The 27,740-nt window shown below is 32.7% G+C and overlaps 3 protein-coding genes and 1 long non-coding RNA gene across 9 annotated transcripts in view; 2 read left to right on the top strand and 2 right to left on the bottom strand.

The window, feature by feature from the left end:
• The window catches only part of LOC148611072 (uncharacterized), a 39,036-nt gene extending 36,556 nt beyond the window's left edge, over positions 1 to 2,480 (top strand). For all 3 annotated transcript variants that reach the window (XM_088591179.1, XM_088591177.1, XM_088591178.1), the window contains one exon: positions 2,329 to 2,480. In XM_088591179.1, coding sequence (XP_088447305.1) covers positions 2,329 to 2,400 — 72 coding nt within the window. In that variant the 3' untranslated portion in view covers positions 2,401 to 2,480. The remainder of the gene's footprint in view (positions 1 to 2,328) is intronic.
• A 4,601-nt stretch (positions 2,481 to 7,081) lies between these two features.
• LOC148611071 (uncharacterized) lies at positions 7,082 to 19,610 on the bottom strand. 4 transcript variants are annotated; one of them, XM_088591180.1, is made up of 11 exons: positions 19,217 to 19,610; positions 16,711 to 17,082; positions 15,939 to 16,066; positions 15,399 to 15,537; positions 14,601 to 14,720; positions 13,409 to 13,558; positions 12,454 to 12,615; positions 11,727 to 11,798; positions 11,280 to 11,447; positions 10,109 to 10,181; positions 7,082 to 9,361 (listed from the first exon to the last, which is right to left on the bottom strand). In XM_088591180.1, exons 1-11 carry the CDS (start codon positions 19,269 to 19,271, stop codon positions 8,479 to 8,481), a joined length of 2,322 nt encoding a protein of 773 aa, XP_088447306.1. In that variant the 5' UTR covers positions 19,272 to 19,610; the 3' UTR covers positions 7,082 to 8,478. The 4 variants fall into 4 exon arrangements, with proteins under 4 accessions (XP_088447306.1, XP_088447308.1, XP_088447307.1 ...); XM_088591182.1 differs by lacking the exon at positions 19,217 to 19,610 and adding an exon at positions 18,222 to 19,198; XM_088591181.1 differs by lacking the exon at positions 19,217 to 19,610 and adding an exon at positions 17,994 to 18,192.
• Positions 19,611 to 19,746: 136 nt separating this feature from the next.
• Positions 19,747 to 24,783, bottom strand: LOC148611070 (uncharacterized). Its single transcript, XM_088591184.1, has 4 exons — positions 24,646 to 24,783; positions 21,338 to 21,470; positions 20,712 to 20,939; positions 19,747 to 20,433 (listed from the first exon to the last, which is right to left on the bottom strand). The coding sequence occupies exons 1-4, from the start codon at positions 24,646 to 24,648 to the stop codon at positions 19,985 to 19,987; spliced, it is 813 nt and encodes a 270-aa protein (XP_088447310.1). The 5' UTR covers positions 24,649 to 24,783; the 3' UTR covers positions 19,747 to 19,984.
• On the top strand, positions 24,765 to 27,697 carry LOC148611069 (uncharacterized). Its single transcript, XR_015924585.1, has 3 exons — positions 24,765 to 24,905; positions 27,151 to 27,260; positions 27,681 to 27,697. It is a non-coding gene; the product is annotated as an uncharacterized LOC148611069 (long non-coding RNA).
• The last annotated feature ends 43 nt before the right edge of the window (positions 27,698 to 27,740 follow it).

The raw sequence follows: 27,740 nt of genomic DNA, 5'->3' as shown, positions 1-27,740 counted from the left end.
TTACATGTATACTGCTACTATATATGTTACACTTTTATGTATCAATTATATGGGCCTTTGTCAATTATTGTAATTGTGTTTGTGCCAATAAAGAATAAAGAATATGATGGACATCCACAACAGAAAATATTAGAACAGCCCCATTCAGCAATCACAATCATGTTCAAAATATTGCTTTATAAATGAGTGATCATTAAGTTGCCTAAGTGGCCCAAAGAGTAGAACTAGACCTTTTCCAGTATTAAGTTTAGCAAACAAATTCATTACCATTGTAAAATGTTATTAAGAAAGGGAGATAATCCATTATTGTAACCTACATGTTAGAGTTCTAGGTACCAGTATCGCATTGCATATCCCTGAGCGGATGTATGTCAAACATGGATGCTATTAAAATATAGTGCATTTTCTTTTGCCTCTCTACAAACTAATGTTTTGTCAAAAGATATGAACAATGACTTATAAAATAGAGCGATGACCACACTATAAGATGTCAAACTTTTTTAAAAGAAAATCTAACATGATAACATGAAAATGTTCCACTGAAAAGGTTGGTTTGATGATTCCAAACGAAAGTGAAAGTAGAGAAAATGGCTATTTATAGTTCAAGACTACTTTTCTGTCCAATCTTCGTGGACTCACCCTATTTTCTTTGCGGGAAATTATTTTTTTTACATGTCTTTAGAAATGCTACATAAGTGAAAGTTTTATTGAATCAATTTACATATTTTTTTTTAAAAATCCTAAAAATGTGCACTTCACTATAGAAGTCTATGGGAAAATTAATACGATACTGAGACCTCTAAATTTTCATGAGATATGACACCTTTGTGGGTTCAGGCCCAGGAAATGTCAAAACTTTCCATGGATGCAATACAGCTCATTTTCAGTTTCATCAATTTTCTGGTTACGCAAGGTGTTATTTGAATGTGGAATTATTTTAGAAAATAAGTGAAAAAAATATGATAAATCTTATCCTTAAAAAGGGCTTACTGAGTTTTCCTTGCCTTTTGGTATCTTACTTACTTTACCCCTTAGCCATCCCTTCATGACAAATGTCCATAGTAAAGGTTAGTTTTTTTCAAATTATTTTTTGGGGTCATTTTCTAACTTTCAAAATACTACCAAATTAAAATAATACATTTTGTACTTTGTTATTAGATTTTTTTCAGCCCCTACCACAATACAAAAAACTTTCAGACCTTAATTAGGCAATAACATGGTCATGAAATCCTCCATTCATGAGTCCCTGCTTCTCCACTTATAGAGTGAAAGATGGTAGTGTGGAATCAAAGTAAAGTATCTGTTGGTTGTTGCTTCCATCATCTCTCATTTTAAAGTGTACAATGCAGCATCCACTTGATTGATTCTTAGTCTTATATGCTTTAATTATCTTTCAGTAGATGTTTAATTCTAAATAATCAATCAATTTTATACAATTATGGCAGCTCAGTGCATGCAGTATCATGTTTTATGGGACACTTAATTGAGATATTGACCGAGACCCATGGCTACACACATGCACCTAGCTGACATAATTATTTTATAACATTTCTATATCGAAATTTCAAGAATTTCCAACTGAGTGAGTTTCTTTTCATCACAATTTTTTAAACAAATAGTTTGGTATGGATTTAATTGAGCCAAGTTATAACCATTTTTTGTTTGTATTTGTTTTTGGATTTTCTTTTTTTAAATTGAGTAAATTTAGGCAAGTACATAAAAGATATTTGACCGATGTTTACTCTGATGATTTTGCTACATAAAACACTTTTATAGTGAATGTAAACAGCTGACATCAGTGATGCAATATTACTTGTAATCAAAACATCAAGCCTGCAATACTATCAAAATATGGGTATGTCAGAAATACATTGTTTATATGGAAACTATAACATATGAAATCTAATAAAATAAATTATAACTATATATAATGGTACTGTTATTCATGGATATCATTTTTTTCTGTGGCTTGTCAAAATTTCATTTGATAATGGAGTTTTTAATTTGTGGATTTAAGTTTTTCAAAAAGTATTTTTATGTTGTTGTGATTAGAACTTATGTTACAACAAAACCACAAAAATTGCTTATCCAAAAATAATAGTTCATTTTCATTATATTACCTCCTAATGACATATGAAAAAGATGAAATAACAGCTGACCAGCAGAAGCAACAGCTATATTGTGATGATTGTAACATTTAGTTACCTCAGTGACAATGTTGTTTATATTTTCTACCTTCCAGACCTCTATATCATGATGATCATAACTTCGGTAACTACCATTGTCTTTCCCCCAGTAACAATGTTGTTTTTATTTTCTACCTTTCAGATCAAAGCTGAAGGAGGAATCGATGAGATATTCACCGAAGTACAGAAATACATGGATGAAAAGAAGTGGTAGACTCGCTCATTAAAACTAATTTATTATTTTTATATTTATATTATATAATACGATATTAAAGTTTGTTAATGGAGAACAAGTTTTACAGGGTTTTCATCTGTTTAAGAGAGAATGTAGTTTTATGTTTACATTATGAACTTTAATGTAATTGATCATGCCAGTACATAGGCAGATTATCTGTAAATTATGGTAGAATCAATTAATTAACAGGTTATTTAGCTAGTTCCAAAAAAAAAAAAAATTTCTCTGTTTATAAGAATATATTTTTAGCTTACTTCTTAAAAAAAGGGGGGTAATAGATTTAGTATATTTTGATATAAGAGAGATGTATTAAAAGGATTTTTATACATGAACATATGATATCAGAACTTTAACTGGTATTAGATTTTTTTCTGCTGTGATTAATCCATATACTGTGAAAGTAATTTTATTGATGGGTACCAATTTTCATGGGTTAGGGAAGAAACATCATTTTTTAGATTCTTGAAAGAGTAATCAAGGGAACCAAGGTTATAGTGGTAATCAAAACAATGTAATCAGGGATTCAACATGTCCATCATAGAAATGAATGGAACATTTCCTTGTCATTGGGAACCAAGTTCATAAATCGTCAGACCAACGAAGACCACAAAAATTGGTACCCCATGAACAATGATACTTTCACAGAGTCCTTTGCAACAATTTATGCTCTGCTAAAAACAAAGTTCAATTTCAGTTGTTTACTTACCAGAATTATGGGTAAAAAGAAAGAGATTACCTGTGCAAAAATATTGAAAAGCATCGAGATGCAAGTGTTTTGTAAATGAAACCAAATGAACATCTTTTGAGTTTGTTTATAGCATCTTTTTAAGCCTAATCAAAGAGCCAGAAATAGTTTTAGATGATTTTACTGTTGGCCTATGAAACCTAATCCCCCAATGCTACAGGTGGATGGTCAGCTTTTGCTATATACCTTTGTGTCATCCTTGTTTCTAAAGTACTGAAAATGTACAAATTATTGCTATGTTTTTATGTTGTGAAAATTCAACTTCCTTTACAATTGCCAAAAATAGAAACTTACATGATGTAACTTGTAATATTGTTGCTGCATGGTTTCTCAGAAGGTAATAATTACAATCACATTTTTACCAAATTACAAAATTGCAATAATTGATGCATGCAATAATTTTTTAATTTACTGTATCTCAAACCATAGAAGAGAAGTTTCACGAAGACCTTATTTAAGTTTAAAAGTCACATTTTGTCTTAAGTTCATGAAGCTATGTGTCACATTAGCTTCATCATATAAGTTTTTAAATTTTTGAATAAAAAAATGCATGTTTTGCTGGTAAGCTTCTTTATATTTATGCATTTGGTAATGGTGCTTATATTGGGAGATCATGCATTGTACATCAGCAGGCATTTTACTTAATATCACTATAGATTTCAAAATAAATTCATATTTAGGTTGTGACTTATAATGCTACATACATTATGACTAAGATTATTCTTAACAAACGCTTACTAGAGTAGGATTTGTCTTGCTTAGAACCAAAATGGTATATCTTGGTTACAGTTACCATATAGTGGCATTGTTAGCTGTATCACAGTAACTTGTTCTCATTACCAAATATGCTGGTAAGGTTGATTATATTGATGTGGTATTTGATGGTAGGAGCAAGTTCCTGTTGTCACCTCAAGAGTAATTAACTTATTTAGGTTATCAGTTCAGCCTTAAAACTTGGTAATATTTGTTTGATCATATTTGTCAAAACTGTATATACTACCACAAGCAAAGGAAGAAATAAGAAGGGATGAGGAAAGTTCTGGCAGTGGTCTAAATATTGAGAGGTGCAGAAACACATCTCAGTGATAAAAAAAAATCTGCAAGTCAAAAACTGCAAAAAATTCACTAAAGCTTAAAAATGGGGCATATCTTTTTTTTCAAAGTGGATTTTCAACAGTATTTTTAACAACTTATTAAAAAAGTGATAGTTTAAAGCCTTCTTTTACCCTTCCCCTTCTGTTAATTTGCCACCCCATTTTTATATGCACCTGCCTGTTTTATTTATATTAGCAATGATCTGTGATATTTTATTTAGTTGCTTATATTTTTCAGTGTTTTTTTTTATTGTATAGTTTAGTTTCATAACTGTGTATTGCTGCAATAGTTCTTTTACAGGAACAAGTATGATATTTATCTGTTATGATTTAGAACACATGCTTATTAGTTCAGCAAGTGCTATGCTTTCAGAAACTTTTTACTAGAATTACACTGAGTAATGCAAAAAAGACAGTAAAATATCTTGTATTTTGTCATGTTGAATGCTGCTTTAGAAATTTATGTGCTAATTTAAGTATAAATAATGCTTTCATCTTTCAGTGAAGGTAAAATGCTTATTTGTAAAATTTCACAGGTTTAGAATATTTGGATATTTTAAATACAATGGATTGATCAAATTTAGTGGCTAACAATTTTTTTCTGTTTGGTAAAGTATTTTTTGCAATTGTATGTCCACATTTTTGTAATTTATGTGAAATTATCAATTTCCACCAATTTAAAATAAGAAGGAAAAAAGGAAAAATATAAGTCTTCCAAATCTATACCCTGCTTAGTGTAGTAGAAGACAGTTTCTGACTCGAGTACTTGTGTGAAAAATACAAACAAAATATCAATCCATTATATTTATTTATGTTCATAATTGATTTTCTTTTATTGTTTTCTGTTTTGTATTAGATTTGATTGTTAAGGTTTCTGTATATCATTTATATTTGCTGCTTAGTTTATTGATTTAAAAAATTACATTTATTTTATTTTTAGGGGGGTATTTTTATTTAAAGATTATTGTCTGTTTTTTTAACATTTATTTATTTTTACTTTTTTTGTCATTTGTTTTGTTTAATTTTTTTTATCCTTTTTGTCATTTGTATTGTCTTGCTTTTTTGGGTTATTTTTCTTATTTAATTTTTTTTCAAAGATTATAAGCATGGTATGTTTTTCCTATATCTAATTTTAAAGTTTTTTTTAAATCATTGCAGTCAGACCTTTCTTTAACAACCACCACATTCATTGTGAACAAAGACAGAAAGTGATTGATCAGTACAATATAAATCATGTGACTTCAATAATAACAAAATGATCCTCCCTCTTTAACCTCTAAAGTCTCCATTATGGACACTCCTCAATTCTGAGGTATAATAATCTATCCCTAGGGACAGACCCAGAAAATTATGAAAGAGGGGTTGAATTCCATCCAGAAAGTTATTTAAAGAGGGGTCAAGGCTACAAAATTTGCACGTAGTTAACAAAATTTTACAACCCTTGGAACCCTCCCGTGGATCTACCATTGGAACCCTCCCGTAGATCTATCATTGGACTCCTCCCGGGAATCTACCATTGGAACCCTCCCGTAGATCTACCATTGGACTCCTCCCGGGAATCTAACATTGGAACCCTCCCGTAGATCTACTATTGGAACCCTCCCATGGATCTACCATTGGACTCCTCCCGGGAATCTAACATTGGAACCCTTTCGTGGATCTACCCTCGATTCCCTTGTCCATATATCCCGGTTACTAACGATGCTTTTGTTTCCCTCCAAAATTACTGAATTTTTTATTATTTTTTTTTTCAAATTAAATTTGCACAATGTTTCAAGTAATGAAATAAAGGACATGTACGATTTGGGAAACATTGCCCCTTTTCACTTCATTAATTTGGAATGCGGGGTATCTGTGACCATTTTTGTTCACAATCGGAATTACTCGACTATTTCGCTTCACTCTTCTGTGTAGCATCAAAAAAATTAATTTAACTAATTTCCGGCGTATAAGCTCCTATATTAACAAGCCTTATCTATGTATATAGGCTAAAAACCACTAATTCCACTTTCCATAGGCTTCTATGCTAAATTCACAATATTCAATGGCTTCTCTGGATTTTACCTTAACTTTAACCTGCAGAGGACTATATATCAGCATGATTCTACATATGTCAGCTCACAATCCTCAGAATGGCATGTGGGGTTAGCAGACTTGCAGTGCAGTACTGGTCACCGGAAGTGAAGGGTCTATAAATAGCATGGGAAATCCCAGTGTTTTCACAAGATAGGGGTATATTTAAAAATCATTATGGAGATTAGGCTTCACATCACAAGAAGCAAAATGCACCTATAAAATGTACAGAAATGTTTTTCCTTTCAGAAACTGTTTAATTTTTTTAAATAAGATGAGAACTTTTTTCACAGCACTATGGGGAACATGGGTAATTTCTGCCTAGGACTATTTTTGCGTACGTTCCAAATGCTCATTGGTTGAATTGGTGGTCTGTAACCTATATTTTATCTATTTACAGCCGACATAGTTTTTGATTGATCCATATAATTGCATTTTATTGCAATTTTATAATAGAGTACTTAGAGTCCGTGTGCAAGTTTTACTGAAAGGTTTGACTGGATACATATTTATTGCTGTTTTTATTATTATTATTATGTTTAACGCATCAATTTACTTACTGACAATACGAATTATAATGAATCTCCGTTTGTTTCTTCAAAAACAAACTTATATTTTCATTACTCTTTTATGCCTTATTTATCTTATGAGATTGGAAATATGACAGGTGTGGCTCTTTATCTCTAGTTACAAGGAAATATCGTAAGAAATCTCAAATCTGAAAAAAATTGGAAAAATAAAGTCTGTATTCAAGTTATAAAATCTATATTTTATTAATAAAATCTCAAGTCATAGAATGAAAACATTGATCAAACAGTATGCTGTGATTGAGGTCGGAAAGAAAAGATAAATAAGTAACAACTAGATAACCAATAAGGAATGCTGAGTAAGTAATCTGTTTATCAGTTCCACAAGACACCGTATGCAAATCAGGTGTGTTGATAAAACATCTTTTTTTTTCGGTGTCACCAACAATGAAAGTATATCTTGTAGTACTCCGGCAGTGCTAGAGGTTATCTTGCCACTGGGGTATAGAGGAACGGAATTCCAACCTTTAACGTTGTAGTAGTCAAGTAGCTGCTCAGTCCCGTCCGTCCATTCATAACGCTTTAGGGATACATATAAAATATTGAACCAAAATTATTCAAACTTAGCATAGTGTTTATATGCACATTCATAGACCAGTTATTAAGTTTTAATTATAGGTCTCTGGCATATTGGATGGAAACAACCTATTACAGAGAAATTTGACAATTTTATTTTTCGTGTATTTTAGCGTGTATTACATAGGTTCAGTTTGACAGTAACTACTTGTGTAATCTAACCCAAATTGTAAAACTAATTTTCTTCTAACTTAACACAATCTTTACACATTTATGATATTCGAACACACCCACCAGTAAAGTAGACTTTTTCCATGAAGTAAAATTTAATTTACGCACAACTCTGTAGTGTCCTCGATCACCCAGTCTCCTTTCACAGTATATAATCTTGGTTCATATCCGTATATAAACTGAAATCTTCGGTTGCATGCAGAGATTAACAAAATTCAATTTCTGTTTTCTGCAGTTAGTAGGTTTAATTAAGGATTAATATTTTAAATATAAATACTTGAGATGATTGTAGTAGCCTCCATTGGACATCAAATCATCAGTTAGTGACATGGGGTACCCATCTCGTATACGTTACTCCTAATACACCACAGAAGGGAATTTTGTGAAACTTGCACAAAGTCTGTATTACATATTTCTATTCAATATCTTCAATTAAAGATTTTGATCATAATCAATTTGGAAGTTTCATATGGCAAAACGTGAACTTTTTGATTTATGAATATGGTGATACGGGGGTACTTGTCTCTCCTACATCACTGAATGGAATTCAATTAAACTTTTATAACATCTTCATTACACACTCCCATTGTGCACCTCCTATTATGGATTTCAATTTAAATGGGGATATCAAGTTAGTGAACATTGCTTATAGTTTTCCTTGTTTCCATGGTAATATAGAAATAAAATGATCTATACTTACTACACAATGATCTTTTAAGTCAATAAACTAATTCAATTGCATACCAAAACATCATGCGTATTCTCAACGAACCCCTTATACTACATGTCAGAGAAACAGAACCCAGAGAATTCATGAAGATTTACAATTTACTGGACCGACGGGACTATCACTACGAAATTCACTTGTTGATATCCTGTCTTTACTAAGCTCAATGTCTACTAAGTCACGCAACATAGAGAATTCTCCTTCCTGGAAAGACATAGATACTGAACCCTGAAACCTTAATTTTGTCTCCTCCTCACTTGCACCTTCATCAGGGCCTTTTCCGTTTTGTTTCGCCTCGTTTTCAGCGATATTATCATTAAATAGTTTGGAGTTATGAGAAGTAGGACTATCTGAACTTGTGTCTTTTACAGTATCCTCGTGTGCCATGAGGGGTTGCCTTTCATTGGTGTCTCTTTCATACATCGAAATAGCAGACAATGGGTATGGGTTTTCACCAGAATCTCTTTGGTCGTTATCACGGAAACAAAACGATCCACTTTGTTCGCTTTCATTATCATCTCTGTCAATCTCAGTAATGCTCATCGACACCATTCGATTTTCATTACAACCAAGTTTGGATTCCGATCCATCACGTGTGTCCGTTTCTTCTGTTACATTTGATTTTGCGTCATCTTCTGAATTTTCGATGGGTACGGCATCGGCATCTTTGTGGATAGTTGCATTTACCCATGCAATATTTGTAACTCCTTCGGCTTTGGAGATAACATTTTTATCAAGTTCTTGATACGTAGAATCTGTGGGGTATGACACTTTGGAGATAACATTTTTATCATGTTCTTGATACGTAGAATCTGTGGGGTAGGACATGACCGAGGGCAAATATCGACGAGTTTGTGACTGGAATGCATCATTCTCTACGTCAAATGGATACCCAACCTGCTCATATTGCGGTAACACATACGATTTCCTTTTCATTAATTTTCTTCCTCCAGGGGGTCTCCTATACCTTTAAAATATATAAAAAGATTAATGTATTTGGATATTTCAAACACATGTGCCAATATTAGACGGGCGTGTGTATACAGCTAGGTCCAATGACTGATGCTCGGTTATTTATGCACTAAGTACGTTTTATATATATATATTGGTATGATTTTTATTGTAGACTGTAAAATTAACACTTTTCCTTCTCAAGAAGGGTGGGACACATCCCCTTTGAAGTGTAATATAGTATTATTGCTTAACGTTTTCCATATTGGCTTTAGTTGTTGGTCCGAGGCTAGCCATATTGGCTTGAGGCGTAGCCGAAGTCCAATATGACAAGCCGAGGACAATAACTCAGCCAATATGGAAAACCATATGCAATTATACCTCTATTGACTAATTCGTCCAATACGTCTTAACCAGGCCAATATGACATACGGGTAAAAGCCGTATTGGACGGCTAAATCCCGTATTGGGGCACTTTAGTATTTTGTATTGTATTGGCAGTTTTGACCATATTTAGGCTAATATTCGAACTTTAGTCAATAATATGTTTTATCTAACATCGGTTGGTTGACAGTTTAATCATTCTTGTACCATTCATTTCTTTTTTTAAACAGACTTTCCATTTGGACTATTCCTTTTGACTACTGCCTAGATTGTATCAGCTTGTTACTTCGTTATTTCCGAACTCTTTGATGGTCTAGATGATTTCTTGATAATACTGACCATGCACTTGACAAAATTTGAAATAACATTTGAAACTGACCTTCGAACTAACACAACAGCCACAACTATAATAACTATGCCAACTGTTATGCCTATGGCTATAAAGATTCTACCTGAAATGATACAATAATTGTATATAATAGGGTTATTGCATAGATACTGGGGGTGGGGGGGGGAGGTGGTATCTTGAGTAGAGTTTTATATTAATTGCACGAGTTTACGAGTGCAAAATGTATTCTACGAGGGATAATATTCCCCAATATTTATGCAATGACCCTTTTATTGTATGGCAATATAATTTAGCCTACTTGTTTAAAATAAACTTTTGTCATGGATAAGGTCGCAAATATTAACTATATTTACACTATTGTAATATGGAAATTTATTGCGCGCTGACGTTGCATTACTTTTCTATGGGGAAATTCTATTGCTATACAATAAAATGTTATATATAATTTTTAGAGAAAAAAAAACAAATGACTTCAGGTGGATCCAATTGCGCCAAAAATGTTGTAAATACCACCACTCATTAGTACAATATGATTATTATATAGATAGGAATGTTTGATCGAATGTTCCCAGTGTAATAAATTTTCCAGCAGGACTAGAGGATGTCTGGCAAGCTATTTTCTGACTTGGTGCCATCCTAACCCTAGGTTGGGGTATGGAGGAACGGAATTCCAACCTCTTAAACTGTAGGATTAACATATCATCCAACTGAAAATTAGTATGCTTTGAATTTTTAATCATCCTGTTGCTTTCATGATATTTATCGTTACACGTGAACTTAAAGCATACTTTAAGCATGTAATAAAGCAAATATTATTTTGTAAAAGGCTAGATAGAAGGAGTAAGGCATGAATTTTTAGATCTTGACAATATCAGGATGTCACACGTACTGCTATGTAGCCAGAGACCCGATTTATCCAAATATTGAACCTTTGCTTAAAAGCAGGCGAATTAATAAATCAAGCAGTGGAATTCCGTGTCAGTCAAGAGTTCCCCCCCCCCCCTCAATCTATATTTACTAAATTCTTTCATTTTTTAAAGTATCCTGCGTCGTTCTGCGTTTTTTCTCTATTTGTTTGTCTCGCATGTGTGTAACTTTACTTTCTATTGTACGTAAAAATTTGAATTTAGAAAACCACGACATTGTAATTATACATGCAACTCCAATTTTTATATATTATTAATAGCTTCAAAATAATTACCGTCACTATCGTCTTCGTCTGAAAGTTTGATATTTTTTGGTTGCTTTTCTAATAAGGTAGATCCATCAGTTATACTCTGAGTAGGTACATTGTCAGCCATGTTTCTCGTTTTAGACGTTGCTTTAATAGGTTGTGTTGCTACATCTTCTTCTGTCACTCTGTCTTGTCCTTGTTTTAAATAAATTACAATGACAACATTTTTTTCAGTATTATAAATAATTGATATATGCAGTGAAAGAATGGTACACACGTTTGTCTCTAGATAGCTATTAGATGATTGCAAGAGATACAGTTGCGATTAAAATCATCAACGTAAATGTAATCACAGTGGCGGATCCAAAGAAGGGGCTCCGGTGGTTGGAAATCCCACTTTTCTTGCAAAATTTTCTTAATTTTGTTCGAACTTATGGTCAGATATAATATTTTTTAAAGTAGTGTCCAGTTTACCTTTCTCTTGTGTCACGTGTCTTTCTGTAGGTAGGTGTACGTCTCCATGACCATTGTCTCTTAGAGTTGTTTCTGGAAACATTTCTGTGATTGTCAGTTTTTTTATAACATCATGTAGATTCAACACAATCATAAGAAGAATGTTTGTACCACTTCACTTGGATTGTGTTTCAAAAAGAACAAATCTACGAATGTACAGTTCGAATTATGGGGGCGATTTCCGGGAATAACGATGAAAAAAAGGTTCAAAAGAAAACTGTATATGCATTAAAATATATGCTCGTGCAGTTAGTGTCTTATGTTTATTGGAATCACTTCGTATCACTTTTACTTTCAAATAAAGAAATGAAGTGTCTGAACTCTTTTCTGAAAGAAATTACGATGGAGATGTTAACGTTATTCTTGCAATTTATCATAGGGTTTGTAATTTGTAATGATATACATGTAAATACAGAAATCAATCTTTAAAGAGTAATCGAGGGAACCAAGTTCCTAGCGGAAATAGAATGAATGTAACCTGTAATCCAGGGACAAAGATCAGACATGAAAAACAGCCACACAAAACAAAGAACATAAAATAACCAAAATAATACATACAAAGTAACATATGTAAACGAGCAACTCGGACTCCGTACACTAAAAACTGGGACCACGTGTACCGGTAGGGTCAGCGTCCTCTGCTTTTTCATAAACACCTATCGAGTTGCTCATATGCTCATAAACTTACCATCTAGAATATCTGTAGTCCGTTCGCATAAGCTGTTTAATTTTGCCGCGCAATTTTCCAACATAAATTCTAGGACGCCACTATTATTCCGCCTGAGAGCTGTACATTTTGTAGCATCGAAGTCCTCCTTATGTAAAGCAGTTACGACGTCCATAAAATTGTCTAGAAAAGATGTATTAAATGAAATACATTTTTATTTACTACATGTATTTGCATTAAGACTGACGACAATTTGGTGCTACCTATTCAATGAAAAATCCCAAAATTGGCATTTAGTTATTAGTTCTTCGTTATGGCTAAACATGATTATGCAGAGTACACATGTCTCATTTCATTAACTAAATCCTCTTACATATTGTACATGTATACATGTACGATTGCTGACTGCTTCCAAAGTGGAGTTAGTGAATAGGGTAATTTAACAAAATAACAAAAACACTTTGAAACCAAATAATAAATGTACCAAGGCCTGTTCTTCTCAGAGCTACTAATAAAGTCACCGATTTTCTCCGTAATATACAAGTTTTCTTGTGTAATTAACAGCCAGAAAAAATTGAAGATTCATCAAATCAAGTGCTAGAAATATACCGAAAGAGTTGATCCCTCGAATCATTATAGAGTGAGTATTCAAGTGAGAAATGACCCTTGTTGTATAATTTAAACAGATCTATCAACACGAGTCTTTGAATGGTGCCACTAATCAAAAGACTGATCCGGTTTTAATCTTATTTCAAAAGAAAATGAACAGTAAAAAATCAGGATTGAGGTACAAAGCATGGAGAATAAATTCCAGGCTAAAAAACTTTGCACCTTCAGAACAAATAGTCATTTCCAAAGTTTTATCAAGTTCTCTATGTGGAGGGTTCTGGGTTTGGACACCCCAAACCCAATTTCTGGACCCCTCTACAATTTTGGACGCTTACATCTGATGAATGATCTATATAGTTATACCTACCATAGCCCAGGGCTAAGTCAAGAACATTGAAACCTTGGATCCAATATTGTGCTGTCGCCAAAGATAGTCGCTTTAATTCTTCCAAGTGGACAACCCGGGTGTTCAGAGAAGTGCATGTTACTTGGGCGTCTTTCCAAGTTCCTTTCCTCACTGAAAATACAAATAATATGATATAATATATTATATAATATATTCATAGAATATTTGATATATTAAAAGATAATACAATATAATGATAATAATAATATAATAATAATAGATACATATAAATTACAAACTTATTAACTGTTATTCATTATTTATTGTATTTGTATTAATGTTTTCTCTTTGTCATGGACGTTCAACTTCGCCCTTGAAATAGATCTATTCTGGACTTGGTATTTACTGTTTTGTGGGATTATTTCAGCGACCGAAAACGCAGTATGCTAGAGAATCTTAAGTGCCAGCTGACTTGCTATCTGAATCAGACGTTGAGCGACATTAAAAACAACCCTTCAGAGTTATATATTTATTCAATTGTATCATAAGAACTATATATATATGGAGTGAATAAATACTATATGTATGTCATAACTGAATAATTAGTGCAAAGATTAGACACAACATTTTTATAATATTTTACAGAGGAGTATCCTCATTTTTTTCAGAGTTGTAAAGATCTGATGGTTGTCGTTTTGAGTAGAGTATACCAGTTTGAATGTAAATGTGTTGTAATATTGTTCTTTTTTACCTTTCACACTGGCTGAATCTAAAAAAGAGCTGTACCTTAAAAGCAAGTAATGTGTATTAATGTTTTGGTGTTTTCAAAAACACACCATTCCTCGGTATTACTTTCTAATTTCTAAATTGTTTTTTCTATATGAACTAAAAAGACGTTATTCGGGAATAATTTCTCCTTTTTTGAACATATCTCTAAAGGTTACTTTTTTCATAAAGAGAGGGGAGTGTCCATTACTTTAATACATTTAACATAGTTAAAAGATACCAGGCCCCAGAGCCACAAACACTTGAAAAATTACTTAAGTCTGAGAAAATTTTTAACTGTTTGTGACGCCATCAAGTTGGAAGACTTTGAATGGAGTTACCATGGAAACTTAGACAATTCTCAGACTTAACCTTTGTTTTTAACTTTTGTGGTACCAGGACCAGTCCTTTTTATTTGAAGCCAATTACTGAAGTAATCATTGCTTACCTTCGCTTGAATTCTTACAGTAGTAACTTAATGTACTGTTACATTTATCGAGCTGGTCGAAAATGTTCCCTGATCCAAGATGGGCTCCATTTGGACAATATTTAGATGAAAGATCAACATCTATGAACAAGTATACATGAACGTATAATGACAAAATGATAACCTTTTACCAAGAGTATTCAGCAATTGATAAAAGTAGGAGGTTTCAATTACAAAAAATTATGAAAAAGCTACATGTAGGCTTTCAGACCAACATTTTTGCCCAAAATATTTGCAAAATTACGAAACTTTTCCAACCAAAAGTTTTGTATGTTCTTTCTCTAAAATGTTCTTTCGTGTTTCTCTAAAGACTAGTACAGAAGACGATTATAAGAAAAAAAAATTCATATTTTTCTAAATTTAGACAAACTTTGATATCATATCCTTCTCGTAATCGTGGACTGTGCAGTGGTCCTGTTTCATTCTATGGTATATAATCATTAATACGCCTTCCAATTGTTATTTCTTTTAAACATGTGATATTATTATAGTAAACAGAAATTTATTCCCTTGCTCTGCATTTTTCGCTAAATTTAACAGTCAGTGACAAATTTTCATCGTCAGTGGAGGTAGCATACGGGAAACTTAAACGGGTCATATAAATGAATGGATTTGTAAAACAGATTTGAACTTATAAAAAACACACGAGAGCGTTATTTTACATCTACGTAACAAAACATTCGATTTCACTATAGAAAATATATTTTTAAATCATTTTGTCGCTGTAACCAGAACTGATTTTAAACAGTTTAGCCTTACGTTGTTTGGTTTTGTAAAGGTTTGTAACCATTCCTGTTGAGTTTTCTGGGTAACCTGTACACTTCTGATATCCTATAATTCTATGAGACGTAGAATATTGATGAATCAAAGCATCATACACGCAGCTACAGTTCCCGTCCTGAAATGTGTAAATCAACAGTAAAAAATTGTAACTGTACTGATGTATATATTTATCATACCAAAGCATGATACACGCAGCTACAGTTCCCGTCCTGAAATATGTAAATCAATAATAAAAAATTGTAACTGTATTGATGTATACATTTAAAATATAGAACTAATGATTAGCATTTAGAGAAAAACGAGAATATAACAGGCATTTTTTTTTCAAGATTAACACTTTAATTCACCGATTTCTCCAAAATCGGCATCGTCTGATTAATTCGACTGTCGACAATAGAAATGAGAGTTACGATGTAAATCTTTGGTCACATTAGTCATCTACTTGTACACATATTGTACTAGTACATTGTACTAGTATTATTCATAATCATTGTGGTTTATAAATATGAGACTTACCATCCAACCAATATGTTTGAAATCAAAGTTCCCCTTCGCACACTTTAGAACACATTCTTCTATAGAACGAACGTCTGGTTGTTTAATAACAAAATCCATGTCAATTGGATTTTCAATTTCTATGCATTCTGAAAGATTGTATTTTAGTATTAAAACTTTGCATTGTCCTTTTTTTCCAAAAAAATATTTGTCCGATTTTTTAATTTGATTAAAATTCGTATATTAGTCAGTTTCTTGGCCCATTCATTAACAGTAAGAATGCCTAATACAACCATCATATAAAAAATCGAATCGGTTAGTAGTAATAAGATGGTGGTATTGGACATAATTTTTTTCTGATGCTGTCAATGAATGGGGCCAGAAACTGACCAAAAAAAAAAAACCAATTTTAATTAGATTTACAAATCGGACGGAAATATTGGTTCTCGAGAAAAAAATGGTCTGTGCCCCATGAAGTACTTGTGCCGAATAGTAGGTATGCATTCTATCATAATACTTGCTAGGTATCCGTATTTAAATGAACATTCAAAATATAATTCAGTCAAGCAAAGTTAAAATTAAGAAGTTGTGTTTTAGAACAAACTAGTAAACTGGGTACTTTACCACCACGTAAAACATGACAAATTAAGCGTGCATATTTCCAGCAAAACGAAACTGGTTACATCAAATATGTAATGAAGGAAACCTGTCTTTGACCAGATATCGTCCGAGGTCAGATGAAAATGTATTGTGAAACCATTTCTGCTTTTGGTTGAGACAGGTTTTGACTTACTAATAAATAAAGCACTGTAGGCGTACAACTGGAACGAACGAACCCAGGCCGTAAATTCTGTCGGTAGTTCAGCAAGGTTGTAGTGCGATGGTAATTCTTCTAAGCATGAGTGACTGTCGCCTCTTATACAAAAATCAAATTTCATCAAATCGCAGGATTCAATCGCACTTGTCCAAGACCTTCCACTTGAATCTAGTTTCATTATGATAGGTTTGGTTGTGAGTGTCTCCATGGTTAATGTTGACTCCTCCGTTAAAGGCAATTCTGTGCTAAAGCTGGTGTTGTTAAGAGGGAACATCAAACCACCATGATCAAAGATAATGATCGGTCCTGTATTAGGCGTGGTATCATTGGCCACGGCTATAATATTTACTGAAAGGTGAAAATAAAGATTGTGTATAGTTTGATCAGGCGCGGATTGAGGTGTGCATGATGGGCGCGCGACTTCCCTTGAATCGACAAACCATCGATTGAAACATTTGAAAATGCATTAATTGATTTTAGTAACACATGAGATTACATGTACCTTAATAAAAGTAAAGAGTTTAATCAAAACAAGGAATGGTACTATGTCCACGGCCAAGAAATCACATAATGATAATAAATAACACAAAACAGCTCAACGAATACTCGATGAAACTCGAAATAAATAAGCAACCGGACTTAACTCAATTTGGGGTATGGTCCAAATTAACAATCCTAAAAATGTTGTAGGGCATAACAAAATCAATTATTGCACTAAATTTCTTCGCATCGTTCTGTTTTGCGTCTTGTGCCCACTGACTCCACCCCTTGTTATTGCATAATTTCTGATGAAGCTAGAAACTTTGAACCATACTTTGTTCAGTCAAGCGAAATGTTTACACGGCATTTTTAAAGATCGAAATTGTCGTGAAGGTATTTTACATTTAGGAATAAGGCAAAGTGATAAAACACAGAAAGAATCTAACAAACAGCATGTATTTAATCTGGAAGAAAATGGGAGGTACTTGTATAGATTTACGCGAAAATATCCATATTAAAGTCAGGCAAACAAAAAATATCGAGAAAAGAAAAACTGATTTTGTAAATACAATGCACCTGTGGATTAAGAACAAAACAGATCTAGCCTGATAAAAAATAATTGAATTATTTTAAGGATGCTCTAATTACTCTGATGTCTATTAGTAGTTTGACTATTTTGATATGCTTTAAGTGTTACACTTTTTACAATTACTAAAATACAAATTCTATCATTATACTCGTAAATATTTTCACAAATGTCAAATTCAATTTCGACTTACCAGTGTTGCTAAGTAACAGAAAAAAATGTCTCCAAACTTTCATCGTGTATTTTTCAGAAATTTGTTCATGTTAAGTTGGGTCTTCTAAATAATAATTAGGCCAATTTCATATTTAAGGGAATATCAACAATGAAAATTAAAAATTGGAAATAATTGGTAGATTCTACATTGTTTATCGAAATCATATTTTTTACGAGAAAATCAACCTCTCTTGAGTGTTTTACTAACCTATTAGAAACAGCTTGAAGTTGAAATTGACGGACTTTTTTGTTCAGAAGTAAACCCCCTTTTGAAACCTTAATCTCCGTTTGATATTTTTCAAAATATGTCACGTATTAGTCATCGAAACTGAAACAAGGAAATAGGACATATACAGATAGTCGAGATCAAAACGCACAATGCGTAGAATTATTTCCGTCAGATGTTAAGTACTTTTAATTTCACTTTTCAATTTCATGTTATCTATAAGTATCTCTTCCGACATTGAAATGTACACCAAAATACATATAAATTTCAACTATTTACGAAAGCGCGCCAAATTAGCATGATTTTTTCCTCGGTCACAATACAGAGAACACCGAAAAGAAGGAACTATGTGTGTATAGGAAGGCAGTGTTTATCCAGATGGATAAATAACTCACTTCGTTTTAAAATGGCATAAGATAAGATATTAAGGCATTTGTACCATTATGACAAAGAATATACACTGTACATGTGAATTGTACATTTGTTTTATAACACTTCGCCAATTTTAGACTTGAAACAGGAAAAAAAATGTTTTATATGGTCCAAGGCTGACGCACTGTGTCTTGTAGAACAAAATATTTGTCTCCCTTTTTATCGATTGTTTTTGTGATAGGACAGAGTAATCAATGGAACCAAGATTCTAGCGGAAATAAAAAAAAATGTAATCCAAGGACAAAGACTAATATAATATGTACAAAGCAGCTAAAGTAAATAAGCGACTCAGATTCATCGAAAAACTGGAGTCAAGGACCAGGAAAGTCGGTAGGATACGCGTCCTCTGCTTTTCTAGAAACACCCGCCGATTTGCTCATAAAATGTATAGTCCGGGGTAGTCAAAAGAGGAAAGGGAAACTATGACACCCTGAACAAATCGGTTCTTATTGTGCAAATGGACACACTATAACGATCCACGAGTTCATGATGACGAACATATAACTTTTGTTATAATTATGACTTCAATCTTGTAGCAAAATTACCTTGTTCCAGAAGCCTTATTGTAAGACGTCTAGCGCGGTAATCAATAGTTCCCATCGATCTGTAAGGTCAAGATATGAGGCTTGACTTAACAGTGTCTGCACTATTCTTTATATCAAGGTCTTTGGGTATATGCTATGTCTGAATCCCCGGTCGAAACTAGGATTGTTTAACGATAATACGTCATCTATATAGCCAAAACTGAGATCAAAGGATCTAACTAAACGCTGTTCAATCACTTGAATCAGATAAGCTATAAAGTCAGCCTCATAAGATTGAAGGAATAGGTCGGCGAGTAAAGCGGCACAATTTGTTCCCTTGGAATGTCGACATTTTGTTGGAAAACGCGTCCACCACAAAGGGCAAATATGTTGTGAATAAAAAATTCCTGCATTTTGGAAACATATTCTTCAGTATTTGGAATCTCTACCAAGTACTACATACCTGTATCTAGGTGTGCCATCTTTTTGAGGAGTAACAACGTTTTTAAGTCGGGATTTTAGCTGAGTATTGGGAATTGAAGTATAAAGAGTTGAAAATCATAGGTTTTAATGCTAAGGAAATGTATGGAATCCTGATAGGGACAAATAAAAAAAGCTTATATCATTTTATGTGCAGAAAGTAATACTTTTTGTATGTCCCTATCAAGACTCCTACATGATTACTTTGTTTCAACATAAATAAACGGAATCCCTGTTTCTCCATTGTAGTAGCTTCCTTGTTTGGTGATCCAATATTGTATGTAATCAGATGCCATCAAACATTTTGCATTAGATATTTAACATTTTCAGCACAATGGAAAAGAAAGCATTTCTCGAAGCCGATGTTTCCTTTAGTCTAGGAATTACATTTGTCAAAAAGGGGTCATTGGTATTCATTTTGTCAGCTATATATTCAATATGAGGACCACTTAGAAGCACTACGCCCTGCCCAACTTTACATTTGACCACTGCAACATGTGGACAACCATCAGGGGCATTAGCGTATTGAGCAATGACTTCAATGTTTTCATATTCGACACATCTGTCCAAAACAAAATGTCCACCACCGTTGAAGTATACAGTAGTACTGTCTAGGTGCATATCAGCTATGCATGTACTTCCTTTAGTGCGTGTATCTGTATTGTCAGACAGGTCTTTCGTCATTGTCAGTTCAGCAGTATAAGCACCAGCTTCACTATCATAAATAAATCCCGGGAAAGTTGGTCCGATACAAGTACCTGCAAATTCAAATTAGCATAATCCTCATTTATATTTTATTACAAAAGACTAAATTTCTGGTAAATGTTTATGACATGTATTATCGTGACTTTATACTTCATGTAGTGAAATGCACTTGCATTATAATCCATTTTCGTGTAAGAAGATAATGAGGTCTATACATGGTGTTTTTTTTAAGCTGCTTTAAACACTTTGTCAAGCCGATGAATATACCACAACTTTATGCAAATTACATGTCTGGCCATACAAAAATGCATTTTTTTTTTGTGTTGTATACCTGGGTAAAAGCCTAAATCCCGCGACCCACAGACCTCCAGTTTTCCATGCTTATCAAATTCAATACGCCGACAAGCAAGATATGCCCCTGCACAAATTCCGAGAAACGATCCACCTTCTTCAACATATGTCTTAATCTTGTGTAAGCCATCTTTGCCGAGAGCATTGATGTAACCCTCGTCGTAGCCTCCGCCAATAGCCAATAGAGCACATGACTCTTGCCATTCTCCTGTTGTAAAGAAAATTATATGGATGTTAAAATTGATTAAAAAATACTCCATCCGAAAACAAAGGATGCAAGGGGGAAACAAAAAAGAAAAACAAAATAATAGTAATAAAATAGAGGTTACGTTTGTTAGAAATTTTTTCTTCGCAACAATAAAAGGAGCTTTGCAATCAGGGGCGGGTCCAGGATTTTATGAAGGGGATGAGTAATTACAAGATTCAGTTATAAAGAATTATGACATGTTGAATGAATGAATATGACAAATTGCCATACTAAATATTTAGCAGATAACGATAGTTTCATTTTAAAGAAGGGGTGCGTACGCCCATTACGCCCTCACCTGGACCCGCCCCTGGCAATATCCTACTTTTCCAGTCAATGTGAATTTTCTAAACAAATACCTTGGATTATTTGTTTTGGTTGAATAAGCTTTACGTTGTAATGAGTGCAGTTTCTTAATAAAGATGTTTTTAACATATCAACACATTCATTACTGGAACCTTGTCCATGGTATATAAAAATGTCTCGCTTGTCCTGAAAAATAACACCACATTGTATTTGTATTAGTAGACAAATTATCAAAAAAGGGGGGAAATGTGCTCATGAAAGCAATTCAGTACAAAGAAGAAGAATGATGTCCCGGTTTGTATCCGTTTTCAAATGGCCAATCTGTTTATTTCAAAATTTACTTTGACTGCCAATGCGTTCTACTTTTTAACTGGTTTTGCGATATCCTTTTTGGTCCACACAATTACGACGTCAAAAGAGTACATACCGAAATGTGTAACCCGTAACTTTCCCCCGTACCCAAATACTCTTTCACCGATGTCTTCATTATTACGCCATATATCCAGCTGATAATCTGTACACATTTACAAAACGACATGATGGCTAGGCAAGAATTAATAATTTTTTTTTTGTGTGTGTGTGTTTTTCGAAAAATTGATTTTTTTTTTAAATTACCGAAATGTGTAACACAAAATACCCATACCCAAAATCAAAGTCCTGTATTTTTGTAATTTGCACAATTTTATTATATACATCACATCAGAACACCATAATATCATTAAAATATTCAATGACATCAGATTCGTTTAAAGTTTTTGTGAGAATTTCTTTTTTTATTCTTGATAAGATCGTATCCATTTTTTTTGCTGATACGGGTATTCGTGCTATATTACGGTGTGGAATTCAAACTCCGACTTTTCTTTTTAAAACAGTGTCAAATATTTCATCACGTTAACCAATGTCGTAAAGTGAAGTTTTAACTTCTGAATGATTTAAGAAAACGTAAAGTTCGGACTGGAAAGTGAAAAATAGTCAATGATTAGTTTCAATCGGAACTCCTTAGTCTTTCTAGTTACACTGAAGTAGCGGAAATGGCCGAGTAGTTCCGATTGTGATAAGTTTGGTACGATAACTATCGGTTACACATTTCGGGACCTTTGGGAACATAAAATCTGAAAATACTGAAATAAATCAATGAATCTATCATAGCCATCATATCATTTTGTAAATGTGTACAATATATTAGCTGGAAAAATCACGTAATAAATGAGGAAATTGGCAAAAGAGTATTGGGTACGGGGAAAGATACGGGTACGGGAAAAGATACGGGTACGGGTTACACATTTCGGGGTGCACCCATTAAAAGGTATGAGAAAGTAAAGATACGACATTAATGCAATAAAAATGATGAGGTAAAATGTTATGTAACGGTAGTCTTCTTTATGTGCAAGTTTCTCAGTGACAATGGCCAGTTAACACTTTGAAATCTGACTAAAAACAGCAATACCAATCTAACCAATTGAGTAGTGTGATATTCTTTTTAATAAATGGTGGCGAGTGCTATTCTTTTAATAAACGATGGAAAATGTTCGAACACTCACTAATGTATTCACTTTTCCAGATTTACGTGTCTTTATCAACTACTTATATTCAGACTAAATAACCTTGTTACGACACCCTGTTGTGTGGTACGTTCGTATAACACTGTATAAATGAAACCTCTTTTTTGAAACACATAGTTTATTTGACCACCTACAAAGCCTTTAATATAAAACAATGGTGCATATCGCTTATAAATGCATAACGCTTAATAACTTCAAAATTAACCGGTATGTCAATGCAACTGGAATTGACTAGCTTTTATCAACCTAACCCTCCTAAACGTTTGTTCCCGCGCCATATTTGTGACTCGACAGATAACCAGAAATACAAATAATTTCGTAACGATATGCGTATAAAGAAGCTGGAAGGTCCGAATAAATTTAAACAAAAGCATTCCCTCGGAATGTTACATCCTTGTGAGAAAACCGCATAACCGTAGATAAGTTACAAGCAAAGAATGTGCAGACTGTATGGCAAGCCGTTGTGGAATTTATTCCCCATTTATTGATATCAATAAATTATTTATTGATATCAATAATTTATTTATTGATATTCATAAATGAATTATTGATATTAAGGATTAATTATTGATATCAATAAATTGGCATTTATCGATATCAATAAATCTTACATATTTATTAACCTGTTAATAAATATATATAAATATTAATATATGATTTATCAACATGTTAATAAATATTTATCAACATGTTGATAATTAATTATTGATATCAATAAATTGTTCAACTTATTAACATGATAATAAATATTTATTAACATGTTATTAAATCTTTTATTGATATCAATAAATAGCTGAATTAATAACGCGTTGTTAAAGAGGGAGCCATCATACGCTCTTTAATCGTGATCAGAAAGGTGTAATTCTTAATATCAACAACAAAACCCAAGCCGTGTCGTGCCCTTAAAGTGAATTACTTTCTCAAGGAAATGGGACTCTTCAACCGTAATTTTAAGATTTATTCTAACACTTAAAAAATTATTATATATATATATACAAATAAGCATAATAAATCAGAAAATGTATGGTCACCCCTTTGCGTGTCTTGAAGTAAGCTGTTTCAATTTCATACTGAATAAAGTAGCAGAATACAGACATAGACCCGTTTGGTAACAAAATAGTGTATATAACGGGTATCTCGTTTACCGTTGTCATGTGCCGAAATCGGTAAATACCGAAATGACAATAACTTAGATATTACCCGGCATGCAAGTCTCCCGGAACAAGATTTAATAACATGTTAATAATTCGTTCTGTTTATTGATATTAATAAATTATTTATCAACACGTTAATAAATAACTATCAACATGTTAATAATTCATCTATTTATTGATATTAATAAATCATTTATGCACGTGTTGATAAATATTTATTAACATGTTATGAATTATTTATTGATATCAATAAATGGGGAATGAATTCCACAATGGCTTGTCATTATTTATTGATATTAATATATATTTATTAACAGGTTAATAAATATGGAAGATTTATTGATATCAATAAATGCAAGTTATTGATATCAATAATGAATCCTAAATATCAATAATTCATTTATTAATATCAATAAATCAATTATTGATATCAATAAATAATTTACTGATATCAATAAATGGGGAATATATTCCACAACGGCTTGCCCTATATGTACATGTATAAACAGATTGAAGTCACTTCCATTAACAGTTACAAATATGTTGTATTTACAATAATGTTACATTGTGATGACATGCAAACAATAATTTATACTGAATTTACAAATTAATTACGAAGAACTGAAAAACTAAAATATTTCTTACCATAGTGTTTTTACAGGGACATTCATAGACGGAAATAAGCAGAAATCCGAGTCCGGCATGTATCGAATGTTACTTCACCAATTTTACTTCCTGCGAAAGATGAAATCAAAATCAAAATATTGAAATCGAAAATTAATATAATTTAAAAACTTAAAAATGTGAACGCTATTCTAAATGGGAGGTCGTTTCTCCAGTTCTCGGCGTTCATCAAACAGTGCTGAAAGTCACACTAACAACAGATTCTGGGGAAATGTGACGAGGTAATCAGTTAATAGTCTATAATTATAGTGTTAACTCAGCCGCTTGTTTCTGTCTATGTGGGGGAAATACTATCAAACAGGGGTCGACTACTTGGGCATTGATAGTCCACTCCTGTTTGATAGTATTTCCCCAACATAGACCGAAACAAGCGCCTGTGAGTGTTAAAACTAAGCAAGGTGTTAAAATCAGATTCGAGGACTTATTATATATTAAACTATCAAAAATATAGCTTAGACAACTATAACAAAAAATTAGCAAGCTTTACTTAATTTAGTATCCAACATAACTTGCTACATCGGATATTGCACTCTTTAATTTAGGTAGATTTTAGATCGAGTTTCCTCCCTTTCCCGAAACAGGATTGCTGAAATACCTATTTTGAAACATATTTTCTTCGATACTTGAGAGGAAAATTTCTATCTCATTAAATTGAATATTTCAATACATTCATATTGTACTCATAGACATTTCTTGAAAAAATCTAAGAAATTTACCTTGTTTTAAAGAAGATATAGGCAAAATTAATTTTCAGCTCGGAGAAGTTGAGCTCGGGATACCAGAAATACCGACTCCCGCACTAAACTTGTTGTAAAAGGTGAATAAATAGTGGTCAGAACCCTGGCCAGGGGCTGGGGCATTCTGCCCACAGAGCCAATGGGTTGTGTACCCCAGATGGTAGAATGGGGTACCCCTGGCATGCTACGTTTGAGTTGTCGGGTAATAGTTCAGAAAACCTGACTGCAAACCATAGTGGTACATTGTGTTGGGAAAGGTACCACATTTCTTTCATGTTCAAGAACCCTTCTTTTATTTTTTAGCCATTTTTTTATATATGGGGAAACTTTCAATAGGGGGAACAGCCTTATTTCAGAGGTACATGCAGGGTTCTCACTAGAAATTTTACATGATGAATCCTGGGACTCATCACTTTTTGGAAAGGTGAGTCCCACCCTTTTTCTTGGTTTAAAACCAGTTCGAACACTACATTCATTATTTAAGCGCATACATCAGTACTACATACATGTATGTACAATTATACAAAACCATATCTCATTGCAATTATGCATGTCATCCATATAAAATTGTGTAGAGTAAACTCAGCATCTTTTTTTTATTTGAAAACAAACTTATTCTGTTTGCTTGCTTCATGACATAACTCTTTATATAATGTGTATTTGGTTACATGTACCTACATGTAACTACATTTATAATACTAATGTCTTGAAACTTCCGTTTGAAAGACTACAATCTTTGTTGACTCATGTTGAAACGGATGCATGTACCAACATTGGAATAACAGGTTGTTTTGAAGAACCCCCAAATTTTTATTGGCTAATTATAACTTGGAAACAAAAAACAACGAAAATTGTTGGTCATGTACCTCACAGTACAGTTGTGGCTTCAAAGCCAGTTCATGTACATGTAAATTTAGGTAAATAATATACATGTAATATTAAATATAACTGATTTGGAATTTCTTGATTTATAATTCACATACAATGTACTTTTTGAAATGGTATGTTTTTAAAAATTCTACACACACATAATAGAATTATTTGCTTTTAAACAATTTTTTTATATTTTGGAAATAAATATGAAACATTGAACTTAATATTTTTAAATGATATTGAAATTTTATATAGTTTATGCATTTGTATTCATTTCAATGAAAAATCTGAAACTTGGATAAGTCAATCATGTTGAGAGTTTACAGAACACATTGCAATCCAATAGAAATATGTTTAATCAATATTAAATTTTTAAGTGTTGAAATAAAATAGTGCTTACTGGCATATAATCAGCATACTTTAGCTTTTCAGTTAAGGTATACAATCCTATATTTAAAACAGCAAGTATAGTTAACCATTTTTTACCCAGCCAGGACAGGTCACAGGCATTTATGCATCTGATGATGAGAGATATGTGTACATGTACATGTATCTCCCTTGTCTTCTATGGAAACTGAAAATTCTTCAAAATTTGTTTTGTCAGCTCTTTAACACTTACAATTCTCAACAGATTTGGATAAAAATATTCATACCAGGTGTGAGAGTTATTTGCCTTGGGTGAGTACATGTACATGTATGTCTACAGTGTTTTCCCATATATTTGAAATAGCACAGCCCTGTAAGCTTTTCTCCAAAATTATAGCACATTGCCAATAAGTCATTTTTACTTTTTACTTTGCTTCAATGGCCTGGGGAGAATACTAGACTCAAATATTGTGGTTTAACTTTATTTTAGAGACCTATATGAAGTATTTCGGTGCTATGATGATGGTAATGGTAGAATACCCAGGAGCAAACTAAGAAAAGCATTTAACGATGTTGAACTTTTTCCATCAAAGTCTCAAAGTAAGTTGGTGATCAATGTTTTGCTTTTAGAAAACTTTACATACATGTATATGTGTATCAATACTACACTTTGTATGCTGAACCTAAAGCCAAGTTCAGAGCTGTTTAATGATTGAATGTTGTGTCAGTGCACATATGTAACATGAACATCATATGCATGTAACTGTCTGAAGTTCAGCCTTTATGGTCATCTGTTAAACATTTTATTGTTTTTTTCCTCTGTGAAAGTTATCTGATTGTGCAGCTACACAGCAGTGAAACTTTAGTTTTTAAAGTACTGGTAGTGGATAGGAATACAAAACTGCATGAGAAATATATTAAAAATTCTACATGAAGTTATAATAATGAAGACAGCAGAAAGCCCATAAATTATCCTAAGATTTAAGCTTGTTAGTTATTGTCTACTAATATTATCCTTAGTATACATGAATATTTGATGAACCATATTGCGCAGCTATTTTGATTCTACGAATTTTACAG

This window comes from Perna viridis, chromosome 7 (assembly GCF_037379345.1).
Source record: "Perna viridis isolate PV_CMFRI_1.1 ecotype Kerala chromosome 7, ASM3737934v1, whole genome shotgun sequence".
Lineage (NCBI taxonomy): Eukaryota > Metazoa > Mollusca > Bivalvia > Mytilida > Mytilidae > Perna > Perna viridis.
Note: the sequence above shows the minus strand (reverse complement) of the source record. Positions and strands in the feature narration are given on the sequence as shown.